This window comes from Chelonoidis abingdonii, chromosome 2 (assembly GCF_003597395.2).
Source record: "Chelonoidis abingdonii isolate Lonesome George chromosome 2, CheloAbing_2.0, whole genome shotgun sequence".
Lineage (NCBI taxonomy): Eukaryota > Metazoa > Chordata > Testudines > Testudinidae > Chelonoidis > Chelonoidis abingdonii.
Window position 1 is genome coordinate 140,313,596 of NC_133770.1, and position 22,509 is coordinate 140,336,104.

Here is a 22,509-nt window from a genome sequence, read left to right on the forward strand (position 1 = left end):
GGAGGAGCGAAGGTTTCAGGCGCCAGGGCAGAAGGCTGGGCTGGGGGTGGTTCAGGGATCAGGGCAGAGGGCTGGGTGTGTGGGTTGGGGGGGGGTTCAGGGCAGAGGGCTAAGGGGTGTGGGGGTGCAAGGCAGAGGGCTGGATGTGTGTGGAGGGTTCAAGGGTCAGGGCAGAGGGCTGGGAGTATGGGGGCTGCGGGGCAGAATGCTGTGGCGGGGGGGTTAGGGCAGAAGGCTGGGGTGCTCAGCTCGTAGGAGTGCTCCCACCCCCTGTCCTGAGCAGCTCAGGGCAGGGGGCTGGAAGGGATATGCCCTGTTCCACCTCCTTCTCCAACGCCCCCTCCCTACCTCTCTCTGCATACTCTACAGAGCTGTGTGCATGCTGCTGCTCTTCCCCCTCCCCCTTGCTAGGGCCATCAGCTGATTGGCTCAGGGAAGGAGAGGGGGCGGGCAAGAAAGCACCATGCTGGGGGAAGAAGCGGGGGAGGGGGAAGCTTGGCTGCTGCAGAACCAAGCTTCTGCCTCCTGCTCCTGCAAGGGAGAGCGATGGGTGGGGAGGCAGAGTTAGGCTGGGGGCCAGGACCGCGGCAGGCGGCTGGGGGCCACTCAGAATCGGCTCGCGTGCTGTGTTTGGCACGCGTGCCGCAGGTTGCTGACCCCTGATCTAGACTGTTTTCAGTGGTAGCAGATGACAGAACAAGGAGTAATGGTCTCAAATTGCAGTGGGGGAGGTTTAAGTTGGATATTAGGAAAACCTTTTTCACTAAGAGGGTGGTGAAGCACTGGAATGGGTTACCTAGGGAGGTGGTGGAATCTCCTTCCTTAGAGGTTTTTAAGGTCAGGCTGGGATGATTTAGTTGGGGATTGGTCCTGCTTTGAGCAGAGGGTTGGACTAGATGACCTCCTGAGGTCTCTTCCAACCCTCATATTCTATGGACCCTTCAGCAGGATAGCGACCCCCTTGGACAAAAGCTCAGATTTGTTTGCTGGACCAGAAAGAAAGCCCTCTGTCAGTTCAAAACTCACCTTATACCAAAGTCACTTTGTTTGAATCTCGGGCAAACTCAGTTTGAACCATCTATGCAAACCTCCCGAGGGAGTGGTACATCTCTAGAGTTGTTGTAATCTCAGTGATGTGCCTTAATCTCTCTCACTCACACTTTTTAGTTCCTAGAGGAGCTGTGGTAACTCTTTCCCATGGAATAGCATAATCACATATAAACCATTCACAAATTTAATACAGTGGTCCATGAAGATACTGCATGGAGTTGCAATATCTGTCACAAATATATTAATCCAAATTTAAAGATAGGGGTGGGAAATTGAGGCAGAGAGAGATATTAAGTGATTCTTAGAGCTGGGCACTAAACCCAAGTCTCCTTAGTCACAGCCCAGTTATTTGACCACAGGACCATCCATCCTCAACTACTATTCTTGGTTCCTTGCTTTGATATAGCATGAAAGTCACTATATGGAATTTATTGTATTTGTGACAATATTCAAAAAAATATACCTTAATTTCAATTAAATATTTGAGATTTCTATTGAATTAACCTTCAGTGCAACTTCGACAGTTTGTGAATAGCTACCTTGAGATTAAATGTATTGTTCCTCTTGGAAACTTATCTTTTGGTATTAAGGGAAAAATGTATTGAGTTCAGAAACTCCCTCGTACACCTATACATCAATTTGGACGTGCGTTGGTAGTATGGTGAAGCTTATGTCAAAAATGTTTCTATATTACTTCTGTGGATAACTAGATTGTTTCAGCTTTTGATACTTGCATTCTGTTGCTTCACCAGCAGTAAATTCACTTTTCAAAAAAAAAAGTTTGCTACTAGAAACTGTGCAGATTCTGTGGACTAATACACAATGTTCAGAACCCATGACAGCTATGTTTTTCTTTGTTTGCATAATTTGGTCAAATTATCCTATGATGTTCTAATGCAAGCCTAGCCAAAGTACTTGGCAGTTGAACAGAACTCTTGTTACGATGCTATTGTGAAACATTCTGATTTGCTTCAGATACTTCATTAATGAGACACATTGAAAGTACCTTTAAAATGAGGAACTCTTGCATGTTTTGAATGTTGTTTATACTTTACCTTGAGGTTTTTATTACAAGTGCATTTGGCATTACAAGTAGGAAATGGATATTTTGTTTGCTTTATTGTACAGTCATCATATATTTTAATCACAGAACTATTTTGGCATAGAAAGGATCAGTGTCCTAATTTTCTACTACTTTTGATACAATAAAGCTCTAATCCCTTTAATTAAATCCAGTTTTAAAACTTCCAAAATGTGATAACTTTGTCAGTGTACTTCTGCTGAGAAGCTGTCTTGTAACTTCTGACAGCAATACTGCCACGGATTACATCTGCAGCAACAGTACAATACAAAGGACTTCATAAAACTAGTCTCTAGGGGTACCCCACTGCCTGCCTCCTGCAAAGGAAACCTCCCAACATGCACTTTGAGGGGTTGTATCAAAGAGCATTAGAGCACGAGAGCTTCCTAGAGGTGTGTAATTCCTACTTAGTGGGTTTTGAAATATATTGACTTCATATTTTCTTAACTTTTTTTCTACCAGTCAGACTGTTTAAAAAAAAAAAAAAAAAAAAAAAAAAGATATTGAAAATGTTGAACTATATATCATTGTGGGTTTTTTTTCCTTTTTGCAATTTTTTAAAAGGAGGGCAGATTACCAGAATAGAATAGTAAGGTTTGTGCTATGCTGAAATTCATTCAGCAGTGGGTGTAAAGAGAGTAGGAGTGTTGCATGCGAGCGAGGTGTATTAGTGACAATTAGCAATACTTCAATCCTGAGTTTAAAAAAAAAAAGTTTTTAAATTAAAAATATACTGATTTTAAGATTCTGATATTGCATGTTGTCTTCGAATGGATATTGATATAATTATTTTCTTTTTTGGAGGGCATAAAATTTTGGTGGCTCTTTGAGTGATTGTCCCTTTATGTAGTGAATTATAGTTACTTCAGGTTGCCCATGTACTCCATGTGCCCAGGAACAGATTTTTCTGTAGCAGCGTCTGTATGGTCTGCATATGTGCTCTCACTCTCCTGGTGCGCCACACTAAGGGAATAAAAGAGGTTGCCACCGGACCACCACTGTCTTCATCCTAGATCCTAAGATCTGAGCTTTGGTGTTTGTTCTGACTTCAGCTTTTTCTGTAAGTAGTTTTTACAATTTTCATAGCAAGCTTTCAGGGTAGGTTCCCTATTTTGGAACACCCCACCATAACAGAGAGCCGTTTCAATATTCCCCCACACTCTGAACTCTCAGTGGTTGCAGGGGAGTAAGCCAAAGATCCCCAGCTGTGTGACATAATCCCTTCCTGGTCACATACTGTCACAACACCTGTCTGCACTCCTTGAGGGAAACATATGTCCTGTCAAGGTATGGCATCTACAGGTTGTTCCTAAGTGAAAGTCACCAGTCCAGGGAAGTTTCTGCTCCAAAGCTTGCTCATAGAGGAGGCTAGGAAGGCAGGAACACCCTCTGGCTAGGGACTCCTGCTGTATGTCAGCCTGAAGAAGGTAGGAATAGCTGCTCTTATACAGTCCTGGGCAGTTCCAAGATCTTTGGCTCCAGGAGATTCTGGAGAGCAGAGCCAGGGCAGGGAGACACAAGCACTCCCGTAAAAGCAAAGGTTAGGGCGGTTATCCATCCAGGCCTTCTTAAAAGAGGCAGAAATTCCTTGTCCCTTACCAAGTCATCAGGAGCATCATGCTCTGTATCAGGATGACCTGGTACAAAGAAGGACTGGATTGGGGCTCCTTTTGAAGGGCAGAATTGCAGCACCCTCTGCTACTTGGACGATTCTTTCTGATGCAGTCGTGGTTGCCATTGGAGCCAGCACCCTCTTCTTCTGTGACCTGAGCTGTGGAGCTATCTTCACTGACTCCAGCACGCATCTCGGCTCCAGATGACCATCTGCTTTTTCTGCCAGCTTTCTATCTACCTTATAGTCCATTCATCCAATCCATACTTTTTTAACTTACTGGCAAGAATACTGTGGGAGACGCTATAAAAAGCATTGCTAAAGTCAAGATATATCACGTCCACCTCTGTCCCCATATCCACAGAACCAGTTATCTCATCATAGAAGGCAAATCAGGTTGGTCAGGCATGACTTGACTTTGCTCTTGGTGAATCCATGCTGACTGTTCCTGATCACCTTCCTCTCCTCCAAGTTCTTCAAAATGGATTCCTTGAGGACTTGCTCCATGATTTTTTTTTTTTTTTTTTATGTGAAGAGTTTAAGGCGGCTTGGCTTGAATTTTTTGGGGATTCCCCCCTTCCCTTTTTTAAAAATATTAGCACTATATTTTCCTTTTTCCAATCGTCCAGGACCTCCCCCAGTCGCCACGAGTGTTCAAAGACAGTGGCCAATGGCTCTGCAATCACATCAGCCAACTCCCTCAGCACCCTCGGATGCATAAGCTCTGGCCCCATGGAATTGTGTATGTCCAGCTTTTCTAAATAGTACTTAACCTGTTCTTTCATTGCTGAGGGCTGCTCAGCTCTTCCCCATCTAGTGCTGCCCAGTGCAGCAGTCTGGGAGCTGACCTTGTCTGTGAAGGCTGAGGCAAAAAAAGCATTGAGTACTTCAGCTTTTTCCACATCTGTCACTAGGTTGCCTCCCCCATTCAGTAAGGGCCCCCCATTTTCCCTGACCTGGACCTTGTTTCTAACATAGCTGTAGAAACCTTTCTTGTTACCCTTCACGTCCCTTGCTATCTGCAACTCCAATTTTGCTTTGGCCTTCCTGATTACACCCCTGCAAGCTCGAGCAATATCTTTATACTCCTACCTAGTCATCTGTCCAAGTTTCCACTTCTTGTAGGCTTCCTTTTTGTGTTTAAGCTCACCGAAGATTTCTCTAAGGCAAGCTGGTTGCCTACAATATTTGCTATTCTTCCTGAACTCTCAATAAAGATTTTTTAAAATACAGCCAGCTCTCCTGGACCCTTTTCCCCCTCGTATTTGATTCCCTCAGGGAACTGATGGGCAGGATCCCCTGGGAGGCTAAGTCTGTTTTTTGAAGTCCAGGGTCTGTATTCTGCTATTCTTTTTTTTTTTTCTTCCTTTTATCAGGATTCTGAACTCAACCATCTCATGGTCACTGCTGCCCAGATTGTCACCCACTTCTACTTCCCCTACCAATTCTTCCCTGTTTGTGAGCAGCAGGTCAAGAGGAGCATGGCCCCTCACTGGTTCTTCCAGCACTTGCACCAGGAAGTTGTCCCCCAGCACTCTCCAAAATCTTCCTGGATTGTCTCTGCACCAGTTGTCCCTCTGGATCTGCACAACCCCTCAGGTTCTTCTTTTGACACTATGGGAGCTCCCTGGTGTGCATGCACCCTACTCACCTTTGATCAGAGAGATTCATTAGTAGTGTCTGTTCAGACTGCACATGCACTGATGATAACTGCGTGCTCCAGACTGAGTTGCATGGGCAAATCGCCTCTGTTCCTTCTCAACTGCCTCAGCCTGAGACGGAGCTTAGTGTGTCGTCTTTGTGCATGCCTCAGCTGCTTGCAGAGTTTGTTCTCCTTAGTTTATTTTGTAGTAGTTAGCTACCCACTGCTGAAAAGGTTTGTTTTATTTCCTCTGTGAAAATCTTCCATGTGAGGGACATGCCTGATTCACTGGGGTTTAAATGTTGCCTCGCATGTAGAGAGACCATCCTGGTCAATGATGGACGCTCTCATATGTTTGCTGCCTGGAAGAGTCGCACATTCCACAGAAGTGAAACTTCTGTTTGGTGCTCAAATCCAAGACATGGAAAAGCTGGAAAATCAAGCTGCAACTGTTAATGATGGAGCACTCCCTTTTCCCCACTTCAGAGCTAGGTCAGGACAGTCACTTGAAGGAGGAGGATGGGTTACTAACCTTGCAGTAACTTGAGTTCTTAGGGTTGTATTACCCCTCCTGTGTAGTGCACTACAGTGCACTACTCAGCCTCCTTCCCCACTGCCCGGTTTCCCCCTACTGAGAGCTAACAGTAGAGAAGAGCTAAGATGGCCGCAGCCCCCTTTATTCCCTCAACGTAAAGCACAAGGAGAGTGTAGGTACATGCATAGACCACATGGACACGCTTAGGGAAAAGTCACTGGTCCTGAGTGCACTATTCTCTAGGGACAACACATCTTGAACTCAAGTAACTACAAGGTGAGTAAATCATCCTTCTATGCTGTTGTGGTAAAATTTACATATTTAAGAAATCGGGATCTATGCAGATGTGGATGCTAGCATTTAAGTTATCCCTTTCATTTCTTTCAAGGGAAATCTTAAACCAGGTCTGCCTTTCTTTGATCATACGTTAACTACTTCTAGAGTTCAGTTACACCAGACACTTTGGGTTGACTATGTATTTCTTTGGACTGTTAGTTCTTCTTCGAGTGATTGCTCATATCCATTCCAGTAGGTGTACGTGCCGTGCGTGCACGTTCGTCGGAAGACTTTTACCCTAGCAACTCCAGCGGGCCGGCAGGTCGCCCCCTAGAGTGGCGCCGCCATGGCGGGTAATATATACCCCTGCCAGCCCGCCCGCTCCTCAGTTCCTTCTTATCGCCGTGTCGGTCGTTGGAACTGTGGAGCGCGGCATTAGCTGGCCTCGCGTCCCTAGCTTCTCTTCGTTCATCGTTTTAGTTCTCAGTTTTAGTTTTATTAATTAGTTCACTTAGTATAGTATAGTTGTAGTTTATAGTTTCTAGTATTATAGTTAGCGGCCGTTCGGGGCAGCAGCCCTCTCCTGCGCCAGCGCCCGGGCTCATGCCGGTTCGCCTGGGGGTTCAAACGTGCTCGGGCCTGCAAAAAGTCGATGCCCACAGCCGATCCCCACGTATGCCTGCTTTGAAGTGCCTGGGGGAATCGCACATCTATCGAGAAGTGCCGCATTTGCAAAGCCTTCAGACCGAGGACCAAGAAGGAGTGAGACGCACGCTCAAGATGCTCCTATGGAAGCAGCCTTTTAACCCTGCGTCCTCGTCACGAGTGCCGCTTCAGCTCGTCACCGGATCTGTTCCGCCCGCCCGCCAAAAACGCCACGGCACCGCCTTTCTTCCGGCCACCAAGCTCACGGGAAGAGGCCTTCGACGTCCTTACCCCGGCTAACAGCCCCGAAAGGGACGCACCGGCGTACGACGTACCGCCGTGGGCCGTGCCAGGACTTCTGTCGGACTCCGGCCTGGCAGGTCCATCGAGTCCGATGCCCTCCCAGCTCCCCCGTCAAGATCTGGGTAGAGTGATGGTGTCCCGTCCAACTCTCCGTCGGCTCACCATGCCCTCTCGCACAAGGCTCTGTCTCTTTCGCGGGCGGACAGTCGTGTGTTACCTAGGAAGCTGTTGAAAGACCCGCCCGTCCTCTTTTCCGAGGTCAGCAGGAGGCATGCGTCCGCGAGCAGTGAGGCTTTCTGGACCCCTGGTATCATCAAGCCCAGGGGCCCTCAGCAAATTCCCCCACGATCGTTCTGTTCAGAGCACAGGGTCTGCCGGATCAGGAGGCTACTTCTTCACGCCCTCCTCCATCCCCCTACGGCAAGAGCGGTCGTCCCATCCTCCGGATGCTTTGACTCCCGCAAGAGTTCAGATAGCTAGTACTCCAGTCAGAGCGCCACCAACCCGCTCCTGCCAGGTCTCTCCTCGTCTTCTCCCCAGATTGACTTGGCAAGGCGGGCGCACGACACTCCACCAGTCCCCTCCCACCTGGACCTCAGGCATACCAGAGTCTCGAGCGCGTTGGCGCCAAAATATGAACATCAGCTGAGGAAGTCTCCGAGTCGCAGGAACCGGTCGTGAGCACACTCGTTGGCAGACGCGGCACTCGTGTCGCCTCCTGCCCTTTCATAACGACCATCCAAGCCAACGCCACCACCATCTGCCCAGTCACGGCTTCCGTTCCCCCCGTCGCTCGGGTGTGGAGCGTTAAATACATGGGTCCCTTCGAAGGGCGATGATATTATATGTCCACCCACCCCCATTTCCCTGTCGTTCAATCTGTGAATTTGAGATGGGAACGCCCATGGACCAACAAGCTCCGGCCCCAGTGCTAAGGACGGTGAGACGTATGCGACCCTGAATCGCCGCAAGGTCTTACCGCAGGTCCTGCAGCTGCGATTCCAACCAGCAAGCTTGTGCTCAGCCGCTACTGTACAACACCTGGCGGCCGCGGTTTGAAAATTTAAGGAGCTACTCCCAAAGACGCTGTCAGTAGTTCGCGCTCTCCTTGCGAGGGGAAAAGGCTCGCCGGCACTTCCCTTACAGGCGGCTTTGGACGCAGCAACTCGGCCGCCGAACTCTCATGGCCGTCGGAGTCACTATTGCCCGCTGCTTTCGTGGGCTTCAGGCTCTGGCTTTCCTCTGGAACTCCAATTATACCATCCAGGTCCTTCCGTTTGGGGCCAAGGACCTGTTTTCAGACCAGGACTGCCCTCAGCTGCAAAGCCTCAAAGATAATAGGGTTCATTATGCGTGCCTAGGGATGCATAGCAGTTTACCCAGGGGCATTAGGACCCATCACGGCTCAGCAGCAGCACAGGCCTTACCCCAACCAGGCGAGGCGGACTTTGCCAGGCGGGCCGAAATAAAACGGCTAGGCGCCAGACAATCGAAGTGTAACCAGGGGGCCAGAGCCAAGTCCCTCCAAGCCTTCCTCCGGGCGGTAAGCCCTCATTTTGAAGGTGCGTCTCTGAGGGCGCTAGTGTACCGTTCCTTCCACGGATCTATCTCCTCCCTTCTCCAACATTCTTTCGTTCTTCCCTGCCCGGCGTGGGTGCCAGCTTACTCTCAGACCGCTGGTTCCTCCGCAACGCTGCGGCTTGGGATACACCTACGGGTTTGCTTCGTACGCCCTCCACGCTTCCCCCTCCCTCGTCCCTCTTTCAGGGACCCTCTCATTGAGCGATCCTCCTCCTGGAGGTGCGAACACTCCTCGACAAAGGGGCCATAGAAGCGAGGTTCCAGAGAACAAGAAAGGGCAAGGGATTTTACTCCGTTACTTTCTGATCCAAGGCAAGGTGAGGTCTCACAGACCCGATCTCGACCTACGAGAGCTAACAAATACACCTGGTCATATGAGAGGTTCCGCATGGGTTTCCTTGCGGGACCATTATTCCATCCCTGGAGTCCCGGAGACTGGTACGCCGCCCATCTGACACTGCAGGAACGCCATATTCCATATAGCCATCTTCCGCCACTCGGAGTCCCTCTCGCTTAGTTGTCGGACGGCCAGGCACTTATCATTCACGGGTCCTCCAGTTCGGGCTCTTCGAATGGCCCCGGAGTGTTCGTGTACCAAATGCATGGCTGTAATCGTCGCATTTCTCGTCGCAGTCGGGTGATGTGTTCGCTATACTCGACGATTGGTTGGATCCAGGGGACCGGACTCACCGAGCAGCGACGCGCTATTGCTTGGCCGCCTCTCTCGCAAGGAGGGACTCTCGGACGTGAGTCGACCGTAGTCGGATGAGTCAAAAGACTAGGCGTGAGTCTACGTGTCGTTTCTCGAGTCTAGGCCTGATGCCCTCAACGCGAGAAGCGTCCACGTCTATCCCCTACTCAGAGGGATAGAGTTTATTCGCGCAAGTTCTAGTGACTCCACCATACCAGGGCGTTCTTCCCCTGTCGCGGTATCAGCTTCTGGACAGCCATCATCCACAGGCGCAGGCAGCACCTAAGCTGCATGCGTACTTGCCTGACAGTCATTGGGCCACATGGCGCCTGGCACATTGTTACGGCGACATGCCTCGACTCCGCCTCCGGCCCTCTCCAGTCCTGGTCATCCCTCAGCCTGTGCCGCCAGGGCGATTCCTTAGATTCAGTAATCACAATTCCCAGGACGTCCTCCCTCTCTTCTCCAGTGGTGGCTGGATCAAGTCATCGGTGTGCAGGGCTTCCGTTCCATCCGTTTGGCAGCCCTCGCTGTCGCCTGACGACGGACGCGTCAGACTTGGGAATGGGGGAGCTACCTAGGATACCCTGCAGAGACCCAGGGTCGCTGGTTCTCCTCCCGAACTCGCCCTCCATATCAACGTGCGAGAATTGAGAGGCGTCCGCCTTGCTGTCAAAGCGTTCCATCGGCAGATCCCAGGCCACTGTTGTTTCGGGTTTATCGACAACAACAACGGCGGGTATACTATTGTGAAAAGCAGAGGGCGGAAACGAAGATTCCTCTTATTTGTCGTCGGGAGGCCATGGACGTTGTCGAGGACTTTTGCATAGCCCACTCGGTTCACCTAGTCGCTTCCTTTCTCCCGGGCTCGGAATACACTGGGCGGATCGTCTCAGCCAGTCCTTTTGCTCCCACAAGTTGGTCCTTCGCATGCCGGGAACGTCGCCCTTGCGCTCTTCCGAAGGTGGGGGCATCCCATATGGACCTCTTTCATCCGCAAGAACAGGAAGTGCCCGATGTTTTGCTCTTCAAAGGTCGCAAGCCGAGTCTCGGTGGGCACGATGCCTTTTTATTTCTGATTCTCGTGGGTGACGCACCTCTGTCTATGCGTTTCCTCCGTTCCCCTGATCCACAAGGTCCTTCTGAAGGTGCGCAGGGACAGGGCCGCCTTGATTCTGATCGCTCCAGGCATGGCCCGGGCAGCATTGAGTTCCTCTGCCTGCTGTGACCTGTCGGTAGCGGACCCTGTTCCCCTGCCCTTTACCTGGGATCTGATCAGCGCAACGACCGACGGCACGGCTTTGTTCACCGGACCTCCAGTCGCTGCCACCTCTCAGCGTGGCTCCTGCGTGGCTGACTAGGTCCGAGTTGCATTGCTCTTCCCCAGTGAGGCAGGTACTTCTGGGAAGTAGGAAGCCGTCTACGAGGGCGACATACGTAGCCAAATGGAAACGTTTTACGTGCTGGTGCGCGGAGAGGCGCTTCCATCCCACCGATGTTTCTATCTCAATCGTCCTTGATTACCTTTGGTCGCTCAAGCAGCAAGGCCTGGTGATATCAGCTCTCCGGGTTCACTTAGCGGCTATCTCCACCTTCCACCCAGGGAGCGACAGCCACTCTGTCTTCTCACACCCGATGGTGACTAGATTCCTTAAAGGGCTGGAGCATCTTTACCCCCAGGTCTGCCACCCAGCCCCCTCTTGGGATCTCAACCTGGTGTTGTCCCGTCTTATATCCCCCCCCGTTTGAGCCGCTGACTACGTGTTCCCTCCTGTACTTGTCCTGGAAGACAGCATTCCTGGTGGCCATCACATCTGCTAGGCACGTGTCAGAGATGCGCGCCCTCGTGGTGGAGCCCCCGTATACGGTGTTCCATCGGGACAAAGTACAACTGAGGCCGCACCCCGCCTTTCTCCCCAAAGTTGTCTCGGCCTTTCATGTCAACCAGGACGTATTCCTACCTGTATTCTTTCCGAAACCTCATTCGTCTCGCAGGGAGCAACAGTTACACTCCTTAGACGTGCATAGGGCGCTCGACTTTTATATAGAGCGGACCAAACCGTTCCGTAAATCCATCCAACTCTTTGTCGCCGTAGCTGAGCGAGTTAAGAGGTTGCCAGTCTCCTCGCAGAGGATCTCCTCGTGGGTGATGTCCTGTATACGGGTGTGTTACGACCTGGCCCGTCTCCCTTTGGGCCATGTAACTGCGCACTCTACTAGAGCCCAGGCATCATTGACGGCATTCCTTGCGCGAGTACCCGTCCAGGAAATCTGCAGGGCAGCAACCTGGTCCTCCGTGCACACCTTTGCTTCCCAATACGCCCTGGTCCAGCAGTCCAGGGATGACGCAGCCTTCAGCTCTGCCGTGTTGCGTACTGTGACCTCTCTCTCCGACCCCACCGCCTAGGTAAGGCTTGGGAATCACCTACTGGAATGGATATGAGCAATCACTCGAAGAAGAAAACACGGTTACTCACGTTTGTAACTGTTGTTCTTTGAGATGTGTTGCTCATATCCATTCCACACCCGCCCTCGTTCCCCACTGTCGGAGTAGCCGGCAAGAAGGAACTGAGGAGCGGGCGGGCCGGCAGGGGTATATATTACCCGCCATGGCGGCACCACTCTTGGGGGCGACCTGCCGGCCCACTGGAGTTGCTAGGGTAAAAGTCTTCCGACGAACGTGCATGCGCAGCGCGTACACCTACTGGAATGGATATGAGCAACACATCTCGAAGAACAACAGTTACAAAGGTGAGTAACTGTGTTTTTTCTCAAGCCACTTAAAATTTAGTCCTAAATCAGTTTCAAATACTATACTATTTCAGCTCATTAGTATTTGACAATCAATACACAGTTGCTGCAGCTCTTTGACTGTTATTCAGCGTGAGCATAAGCTGTGCTGATAAGGTTTTAAGAAACCCCTTATGTGCGGGTTGGGCATGTAGGCCAAAATAAAAAGGATAAATAGAAGGCAAGAGTTAGTTACAATATTTTGCAATTTTTCTAACTCCTTTTGCCTTCCTTCAAGAATAGTGAAGCCTACAAAATATTCATAATATGGGGGGAACTCTTGGCCTTACCTTAGCTTTATTTAGGTGGCCTAAGTCTATTAAGTTTTGGGTGTTTTGCCACAAGCCGAATCCTCATCCTCATTCAGTCCGTGACCTGTCTACTAAGAATATCTTTTTATATGGAACTGAACCAATATTAATTTCACACAATCCCTCAAACCACTAGCAGTTGGTGATTGTTACCATTCACCTGTGCATTAATTACATTTGTGTCATTGGAAAGGATTTGTGGCTGGCTCATGGCCTGGTAATGGGCTAATCTCGCAGCTGCTAATTTAATTCCAGCTGTTCTCCAACAAGAGATGCAACAAGCTCGTTCCCTTTTTTAAAAAAGGGGGGGAAAATGGTGGTATGCACTTGTACACAACAGCTTTTTTTGAAGAATGAGGGTACCATTGTAAGCAGCAATACGTAGCAATATCTTCAGTAAAATATCACAATTCGACAATTTTACTTCCAAGATTTGACTTAATAAGTTGCTTGCTTTTCTTTCTCAACTTTGTAGCTTCCAGAAAAGCTACTGAGCAAATATGATTGGATCCAAGAGTGGCAGCTAAGACAGAAACTGGACAGGAAGATGGGAGAACTAAGTGACGAAATTAAAGACTACTTAATACTTCTAAGGAAGAAGGTTGGATAAATTATATGTTCACTTTCCTTAGTGAGTTACAAATAAGTATGTTTAGCTCTCCACCGATTCAACCTAAATTCTAGTAGAGTAAAATTATTATTCTAGGAAGGTAATTAATTACTTAACGTATCTGGAATTTATGACACTAGTTAAAGGCAATCGAAAATTTCTAAGAATAGAAAATGGAGTTTAGAATTCTTTAGTATTAGATTAATATTTAAATCTTTGAATTCAGCCCTTCCGTGTTAAGACATAGTATTTCTTTGCCTAAAAGCACAAGAAAAGTAGGAAGACTTTTAACCTATTCCCGGAACAGTTTTACCAGGATATTCCTGCCATTCAGTTATGGAACTGATCAGACCTTCATGTTATGATGGACATAATACACACATAATGAAGGAGGCAGCTTGAGACAATGTGGGTTGTATTACTGCAACACAGTAAGTGTTGCATTAACCTTGTGCCACAATTCATGTTATATGGCACTACTCGGTAGTGTAGCACTCCTGTGAGGGTGACTCAGCCTTTCACCTACTTAAGTAGATAATTGTGTTCCAAGTAAGAGAGCTCATTTGCGGAAGAGGAGCTGGAGGTTTTTCCTGGCACTCTGGTCCAATATTTTCCATCTACCCCCTCACTATTGGTGTTGAGTAGTCCTACTGGCACTCCACCTAGCTGTTGTTCTCAGTCTCAGGGGTGAAAGGATTTCCTTCATTTATGTAGTACCACGTAAAGTGTTTTTAGAAGCCTTAGCAATGAAAGATGCTATATAAATGTAAAATACCAGAAGGGTGTGAGGAACTGTAATGCACCACTACAGTGTGACATTTTTAATGAATTTTCTTGTTTCCTAATTTGTGAGAACTTTTTCTTTTACCTCCTTGAATTAACTGATGCATAGACTAGTCTGTCAACATAAAATTTTAATACTATAAATACATAGTTCTAGATTCACTGTCACTATTTCGGTTCATGTTTACTGTACATCCTTAGAGCAGAGGTGTGTTCTTTGTTGAACAAATGCTCTTAGTATCTGAGAGACAGTGGGGTGATGGATGGCTGCAAGCAGTGACAGAGTGACTGACTGAATCTTTACATAGCAAAATGATCCTTTACGCCCCTTATCATTTGTGTGTTTATGTATGTACGTATAGCCATTATAGCATTTGTTATCTAACATTTCCCAAGTGCTGTACTCTTTACAGATTAGCATTCGATTTTTCTTATTACAGTATGGAATTTGCTTACTCCAGGGGTTCTCAAACGTCATTGCACCGTGACCCCCTTCTGACAACAAAAATTACTACATGGCCCCAGGAGTTTGCTGCCCTGGGTTGGGGGGCCCAGAACCCAAGCGCCACTGCCCCTGGGTTGTGGGGGGCTAAAGTCCAAGGGCTTCAGCCCCAGGCAGGGAGCCTGTAACCTGAGCCCTATGGCCCAGGGATGAAGCCCTTGGGCTTCCCCTTCGTCACCAGGCTGTGGGGCTCGGGCTTCACCTTCATCACCAGGTGCCAGCAAGTCTAAGCCAGCCCTGGTGACCCCATTAAAATGGAGTCATGACCCACTTTGGGGTCCTGACCCACAGTTTGAGAACCCCTGACTTAATAGAATGTTTTAATGGTTCCATTATTCATGTCTTCTGTGTGCACGTGTTTATATTTTTATTTTAAACATTTTAAATAGGCACAGATCTACTACTTCAAATGCTAATATTTGCTTATATGCATATTTATGTAACTTCTGTGAGAATATTAGGAGCAAAATAACTAAAGCACTGTGGGTATTTGAGGTGCAGGGAGAATATGAAAATTATAGGTATTGTTACAACCTATGAAAAGGTTACTGCCCCTCTCCTGTCAGAATCTCTCTCTCTAGCCCATTCTCCTTACTTTTTCCTCTTTCTTTTTCTTTCTATTGATTTTGGCCTCATCAGATACTTTTTGCTACAGGAAAAAGACGGCAGCAGCTACAGCTATGGGAGTATTTAAAACTTTATTATTTTTAAGTTTAAAAAAAAAAAGGTGTGAAAGCCCTTTATACATCTAATTCAAAGTAGCTATGCTGAAGATGTGGCAATCTACACTTAAAGAAGGTCCTTCTTTCCTTTTGCAATTATGAGTGATATGCCGTCACTTATGTTCATAATTCTATGTTTGCTTTTTATAGTGGGAGAGTATGAGTGAAATGAAAAGTCCTGTAGAGAGACAAGCAGCTTGTGATGAATTGTTTACAAATGAAGAGGAGGAGTACAGTCTCTATGAAGCTGTGAAATTTTTGATGCTGAAGACAGCTATTGAATTATATGATGATAAAAAAGGAAAGAAAGTACCAGTGTTCTCATGGCTATTGTTTGCCCGGGATACATCCAGCAACCCCAGTCAGCTAATGAATAACCACTTGAATCAAATAGGTCACACTGGAGGCCTTGAGCAAGTAAGGAGAGCTATTTATGCCTTCTAGGGTGCGTGGCAGTTTTCTCGTGTCTAGGACTTTCCTGCTGTGGCGGCAGCAGAACTAACCAGAAGATGAAAACGTTTTCTGGAATGCTTTGGAAATCAGCAAAGCTGTAGCAGCTTAAGTTTGATGTGGTTTGATGCTTGTAAAAAGGTAGCTGCTCAGTAAATGGAATAATAGCAGTACTTGTTAATGGTGATCTAGTTAAGGGTCTGTGCTTATAATTGTAAACCCCCGTTTTCTGGAGCATATAACTCCTGGGTAACACATTTTTCTTATATTTTTATACATATACTTTTTTAGTAAAGTAAATGAAGTATTAGATTAACGTCTTCCATGATTCTCATTGTACCAGAACAGGCCACTACTCTTTAATTATTTAAAATGTTGATTTTTAAATGTCAAAATAAAGATAAGTATATATGAAAAGCTAGCAGTACCAAATTCATTACATAAGGGAAATGTATATGAAACAAGAACTGCATAATAAATCCATTTTCTGACTGATAGACATTTTTACTGGTCTTGATTACCTGAAAAAGGCATAATTCATCCTTGAGGAATTGCAGCTACCTAAATGAACCATGACTTAATATATATTATCACAAACTGGCTAATGAGGCTATTGCTATGAAAGGTAGTACAAACATATAAAAAAAAAAAAAATCAGGGAGCCTGATCTCAAAAGAAGACCGGATTCCTTAAATCAGTGGAACTGCCCTCAGAAGTGTAGTTGCAGGATAAAATCTCCATAAGTGTGGTGGTCAACTGTGCATGTGTTTAATAATAGCTAAGGACCAGGTCTTGCTCCCATTTAAGTTTTTGTACTAAACTCTCATTGACTAGGTGCTTAGCCAACTTTACTTGAAAAGGTGGAACCTATCACCTGCCTTTAACTTGTTGACTCTTCTTGGGGTTCAGCCTTGTCTCCATTACTCACACCAAGTTGAACTTTACTTGGTGACTAATCCTACTGAAATCAGTGAGACTGTTCTGATAAGTTATGACTAGAACAGGGTATGCCTGGCCCTATATGAGTTCACAAGACAGGTGGGAAGCAATGGGGGGAACTCTTCCTCTGCTACCTCACATCCATGAAGGCAACAGGCCTAATAAGGTTCTTGTACTTGCTGAGCACAAGGACTACAGAGGCTAATGCTGCTGACAGTGCTAGACTCTCTACTAAATGGGGTGGGGGCAATGTCTTTAACCTGCATGCAGACACAAATTACCATCAGCCTTGCTCCAACTGGCAGGAATGGCTGGGTGCAGATGTGAGTGGATGCCCGTAGTACCTTCAAGTGTGGTGGTGGCACAACACTCTTGTTCTTTCTGGCATTTCCTGGGGAAGTACCATGTGTTAGAGCTTTTACTGAGCAACATATGTCTGCACTGCTGCTATTGGGGCACAATTCAACTCTATTCCAGCTATTTATGCAGTCATGTCCTTGTTTAAATGTCCCTTGACAGAGAAACTATCTAAAGATGAGTTGGGACACGGATTCTGAATGCATAGGCATTCCCATTTTTTTTTTAAATTGTATTTTTTGTAAAGAGAATGTTACTGCTTTTAACATGTGTAGCACCAGAAACTGAAGTCCTGAAATAATTGAACTTATACAGCACGAGGAGTGTCAAGCAGATGTTCCCCCTCAGCCTTACAATTCTCTTGTGTGAATTTAAAAAATAACAGGTATTAAATGCTGCTTTAGTTATACTAAAGCAAATGTATATCAAAGTGCTTTAAACTGTTCTTGGTTTTTAAATGTAAGAATTTAGGCTTTGTCCAAGGGGAGTCAAATCTGTCGGAACCCTTGTGATTGCATATCTTAGACTAAATTCTGAACATCTAGTGCACTTGGACTGACTCCTATCTGTATCAGTGAAGTAAAGGAGCATTCAGTGGTTGGTAGGCTCCGTTCAGGAAATGATACAGGTATAGGTCTACGATTTTCAATCATGAATGCTTAAAATTAGGTACCTTAAGCACCGAAATAAGTGGCATTATTTCTTCCGAAAGCCTTGAACACACACAGCTGTCATTTTGAAATGAAGTGGCTTGATTTTCAAACATTCAAACAAACTATTTCACTGCCTTAAGCACTTGAGATTAAAATTTTTGGCTATACTATATAATGAGCACACAGTGTGAAATTGTTGTATACTTGAGCCCTGAGGATGGCCTATCCGTAGGATGGGATTTCAGCGAATTTTCCCATGCAGGGGAATCTCAGTATCTGAGCTTTGTTCTCCATTTTAAGGGTGGTTTTGTACAGAATAACACTCCTGAAAAATACACATTAGTATTATGCATTACATTCTAATTGATTTTTTTTTTTTTTCCCCCCAACCTAGGTGGAAATGTTTCTTCTTGCATATGCTTTGCAGCATACCATCAGAGTTTATCGATTGTATAAATACAGCACTGATGAATTCATCACACTTTATCCCAATGACCCAGAGGAGGACTGGCCCGTGGTGACTCTTATAACTGAAGATGACAGACATTATAATATTCCAGTCAGAATGTGTGAAGAGACTAGTTTGTAAATTGAGATTTTGACAGTTTTATAAATTTGGACGTTAAATTTCCAACACTATATTTTGAAATAAAGTCATGATGAGATTTACATGATGAAACCTACAGTACTTTGGATCTCGAGTTAAAGGTTTGAACTGAAATTCCAAATAGGATCTTTGTAGTGGGCTGACTTGGGGCTAACAGGCCTAGTGGGCATGCCATGACTCAACAGTCCCCAGAGTCCTGAGATGGCCTTGCTTGGACAGTCCATGGGCATGGTGGCTGAGTTACAGTCTGTTGTTCCCTGGTACTCTGGATTCTCCAGACCAAAGGAGGGGAGAAGGTAGAAAGACCTTGGCCCTCCCCCTCCACCAGATCCCAGCCCAAAGAGAAAGGGGAGAGGCGCGTCTCTTGCTGATACACCCAGACCGGCTTCCTCTGGGCCCCGTTCTCTCCAGTTTGGAGGATAATTGCAGCACTCTGCCCCCTCCCAGAGGAAAGTTCCCCATGAGTCTCAGCAGTTCACATAGTCAAACTTCTCAGTGTTCAGATATTCTCCCTTGTCAGGGAGCAGGGGAGGAAAAAGGGTCAGGCCCCCAGCCTCCCAGTTAGGTCTTACCCACAGTGCAGACCCTTCTCTTGTGGTTTGCTCTGTCCCAGAAGCTGCAAACTGGCTTCCTCCAGGCAGACAGCCTCTCCTTCATTCTTCCCCCACTTGACTGTCAGAGTCCTCTTTTAAGCAGGCCCTCCTTTTGGAGCATGCTCTACAGCTGCTGAGAGGCAGGGCCTGGTGGGCCCTATTCTGCTCCTTCACTCCCTTAGCCTTTTTGTGGTGTCTGTAAACCCATCACAACCTCCCTTTAAAGAATACCTGATTGGGAAATAAAGTTGGTCTAACACCGTTGCTTTGTGTAAATGAATTTTCATGGCACTCTCTGGAACAAATCTCTGAAATGGATTATGTGTAATAGAATATAAAATGTGTAAACTAAGGAGCAGGTATGATGGAAATTAAAATTCTCTTCCCACCCCCCACCCCCCAAAAAAAAAAAAAAGGCATGGCAGAGAGATTTGATAATTGGAGGTTACAGAGTAGTTAGCCCGGAGGTCAACAGTTTGGATCCTACTCAGCTTTCCATTGTCTGAAAGTCATTTAACATGTGGCATTTTGGGAAGAGTACATGAAATAAACTAGTGTCAATCCAGTTCCTAGTGACCACATGCCCATATCACAAAAGCTGTTATAATTGGTATATTTATGGGAAGCTTCAGTGAAGAGGCTAAAGATTTGAATGGATCTGGAGATTGCACTAGAAACCTGGCTAAGGTTGAGCCAAATGGGCATGCAATGTGAATCTAGCCCTACTGCTGCTTCTGTTTTTTCTGAGGGCCAGCCATTCTTCAGGGCTTTCAATCTGGCACCCTTCACAAGTGTTTTTAAAAAATAAACTGGAATAGTAATGCAGCAGTGCCCTGCAATGTGGTCATAGTTACAGGATTTTCTGTCATAGCCATATAAATTGGTTTAAAGCTGAAATGTGGTATGCAAATGTTCAGAATAGAAGTAGAAATTACTTTAAATGGAATGCAAACCAGACAGTGATGGTTGACTATCTGTCTCCTTCTAGGAAGCACTCTTTACCTAATAGGATTGGACCTGTTAGGCTGATCCTTTTTTTTTTATTTATTTATTTAAAGGTGCACTAAAAAAACAGGAATGTAGAAAATTTTGTTGTGCTGTTCCATGTGAATTATCTTTTAAACTTACCTTGCATGTTTAGTCCATAATAACTGCTTTTTGAAAACAGCCTGATAATAAATCCTCAGTTTACATGGGATTTAAGGTTGGGGTGTTTTTTAAATGGTGAGGGCCAACTTCAGTTGTCAGTTATTTCTGATTTTTCACCTGCATAAAGGGAGGTAGAATCTGGCCCCCAGTTCTTAACTAGTGTCTGAAGTAGTTACTGTGGGGTTTTTTCCATGTAGTGTTTACGGGCTTCTGGATATTTTGAGTGTAGTGTGCTTACTATAGTGTACAGTATATATTGACCACACTTCGATATCACACACTAGCAATAAATAATGGCTCTATCTTTTTGTTATATCTATATTGAAAATTATTAGCATGATTTGTCTTAGATGGTTCCTGGAAGCTGCAAGGGCAGAGCATAACAAACATCGATAAAGAATATGTTGAGATCAAACAGGGTTTAAGGCTTGTTGCAGTTTCTATCAGTATACTAGTAGCATGGGAATAACCAAGAAATTGCCTGAAAAGTTACTAATAGCAAAGGAAAAGGAGAAGACACTTAGACATTAAAAGTTTACATTAGTTGTTACACATCACCTGGACTTTGTAATGGGAAAATAGTATACAAGTAGTTTTTTCTGATTAATTTTCTATCTTGAACATTGCTGTCATCTCCTTTTTAAGAAGGGTTATTGTACTTTAGGCTCACACATTTTAGTCTCAACAAAACTTTTTATTAAAAATAAATAAATTTTTTAGTTATGCAATGTGCAGGCATATTTAGGGTACAGACTTGCATGTGAGCAGTCCCGGCGCCTGGAGGGCAACATGTGAAAGTGAGGGTTGTGGCGTCAAGCCCAAAAGACTTGCATAATTGATATCCATAGAATGTGGTGGAAGCCTGAATATTGCTAAACACTTGGAATTTACTTCTGTAGAGGTCAGTGGCAAAACTACCACTGACATCAGTGGGAAAGGACACTTCAGGATATTCAGAGAATAGAAATGGCCTTGCATGTTACTCGTGAAAATATTTTAATGCAAAAAACTCAGTTTTCAGCTACATTGTATACATATGTTCAACTAAACATCAATTTCAAATATATTGGATTTAATATTGACTGCCTGTGTTTCCTTTTATCTGATAATCCAGAATGGACAGTTGTTCGCTTTCAGACCCTTGTACTTTCTTTGCTGAACAAGCCTACAGTATGGTGGATTCCACCTCAGTGGAAACAATAAATGAAGAAACTAAGATCCAGTTACTCTTGTTCCCTTGAGTATTCTTCAGTGGGTGCCTACCCATGTCAGCAACAACTGTTCTGAGTGAAGATTGCAGGGTTAGGCCCTTAGGTGGCAACAGTTAAAATACTGAAACTGGAACATGGTGGAAAATATAACAGATTTAGCTAGTTATCCAGCTACCTAGCTAGGTACTTACATGACTTCTATAGTATCTGAGCACGTAGGTAGCAGAGATGAGAACTTTGCAGCTTGGTGTCTGTTTTTTTGTAGTTTCCGCAGTCTGTGCATTTCTCCCCGCTAGTCTTACTACTTCTTACCTGTCTTTTGTGTTATGCGCAACTGAAAAATTAGAAACTTTTCAGTAGTGGGACCATCTCTCTATTTTACTTGAAACAGCTATCACGGGTCAGCAATCTTTCAGCAGTGGTGTGCCGAGTCTTCATGTATACGCTCTAATTTAAGTCTTCGCATGCCAGTAATACATTTGAACGTTTTTTAGACGCTCTCTATAAGTCTATAATATATAACCAAACTACTGTTATATGTATAAAGTAAAGAAGGTTTTTTAAAATGTTTCAGAAGCTTTATTTAAAATTAAATTAAAATGCAGATCTTATTAGTTTAGTGTGATCCTTGCTCTTGCTTTTCCTTGCTGAGTTTTCCAGTGTCTGGGGGCACCTATTTAGATACTTTAAGCTGCACACAGGCTTCTGAGTTATAAGCTCATAACCGGCTGGCAGGAGGTCAGCGGCTGGAACCCCAGATCGGGAGCTGGTGGCTGGTAGGGCTGGAAGCCTGGACCCTGTCTGGCAGGGGGCCTGCGCTGGAACTCCAACTGGAAGCAAGGTGAATGGGGCTGTGGAGGGGACCTCGGCTGGCAAGGGGCCAGCAGCCAGAACCCCAGAGCAGCAGTGGGCTGAGCGGCTCAGCCCACTGCTGCTCTGGGGTTTCAGGTGCTGGCTCCTGCCAGCTGGGGTCGCAGCCTGGGGTTCCTTCGCTCAGGCCAGCAGCAGGTGCTGAGTGGGGCTGCGGTGGGAACCCCCGAGTGGCAGCGGGCTGAGCAGCTCAGCCCACTGCTGCTCAGGGGTTTCCACCACTGGCTCCTTGCCAGCTGGGATCTCAACCTGCTGCCAGCCTGGGGTTCCTTCCCCCCCGGCTGGCAGTGGGTGCTGAGTGGGACCCCTGCTGGCAAGGGGCCAGCAGCGGGAACCCCAGAGCAGTGGCGCGCTGAGCAGCTCAGCCTGCTGCCACTCTGGGGTTTCCACCATGAGTTCCTGCCAGCTGGGGTCTCAGCCCACTGCCAGCCTGGGGTTCCATTCCCCAGGCCAGCAGCTGCCACTGAGTGGGACTGGGGGCGGGATTGCGGCTGGCAGGAGCTGGCGGTGAAAACTCCAGAGCAGTGGTTCGCTGAGCAGTTTAGC

General features: G+C 46.3%; 1 protein-coding gene across 5 annotated transcripts in view; it reads left to right on the forward strand.

Moving 5' to 3' along the window:
• Window positions 1–20,964, forward strand: part of OTULIN (OTU deubiquitinase with linear linkage specificity) — a 52,899-nt gene extending 31,935 nt beyond the window's left edge. For all 5 annotated transcript variants that reach the window (XM_032789728.2, XM_032789730.2, XM_032789731.2 and 2 more), the window contains 3 exons: window positions 12,993–13,118; window positions 15,285–15,551; window positions 17,928–20,964. In XM_032789728.2, coding sequence (XP_032645619.1) covers window positions 12,993–13,118; window positions 15,285–15,551; window positions 17,928–18,122 — 588 coding nt within the window. In that variant the 3' untranslated portion in view covers window positions 18,123–20,964. The remainder of the gene's footprint in view (window positions 1–12,992; window positions 13,119–15,284; window positions 15,552–17,927) is intronic.
• Window positions 20,965–22,509: the final 1,545 nt, after the last annotated feature.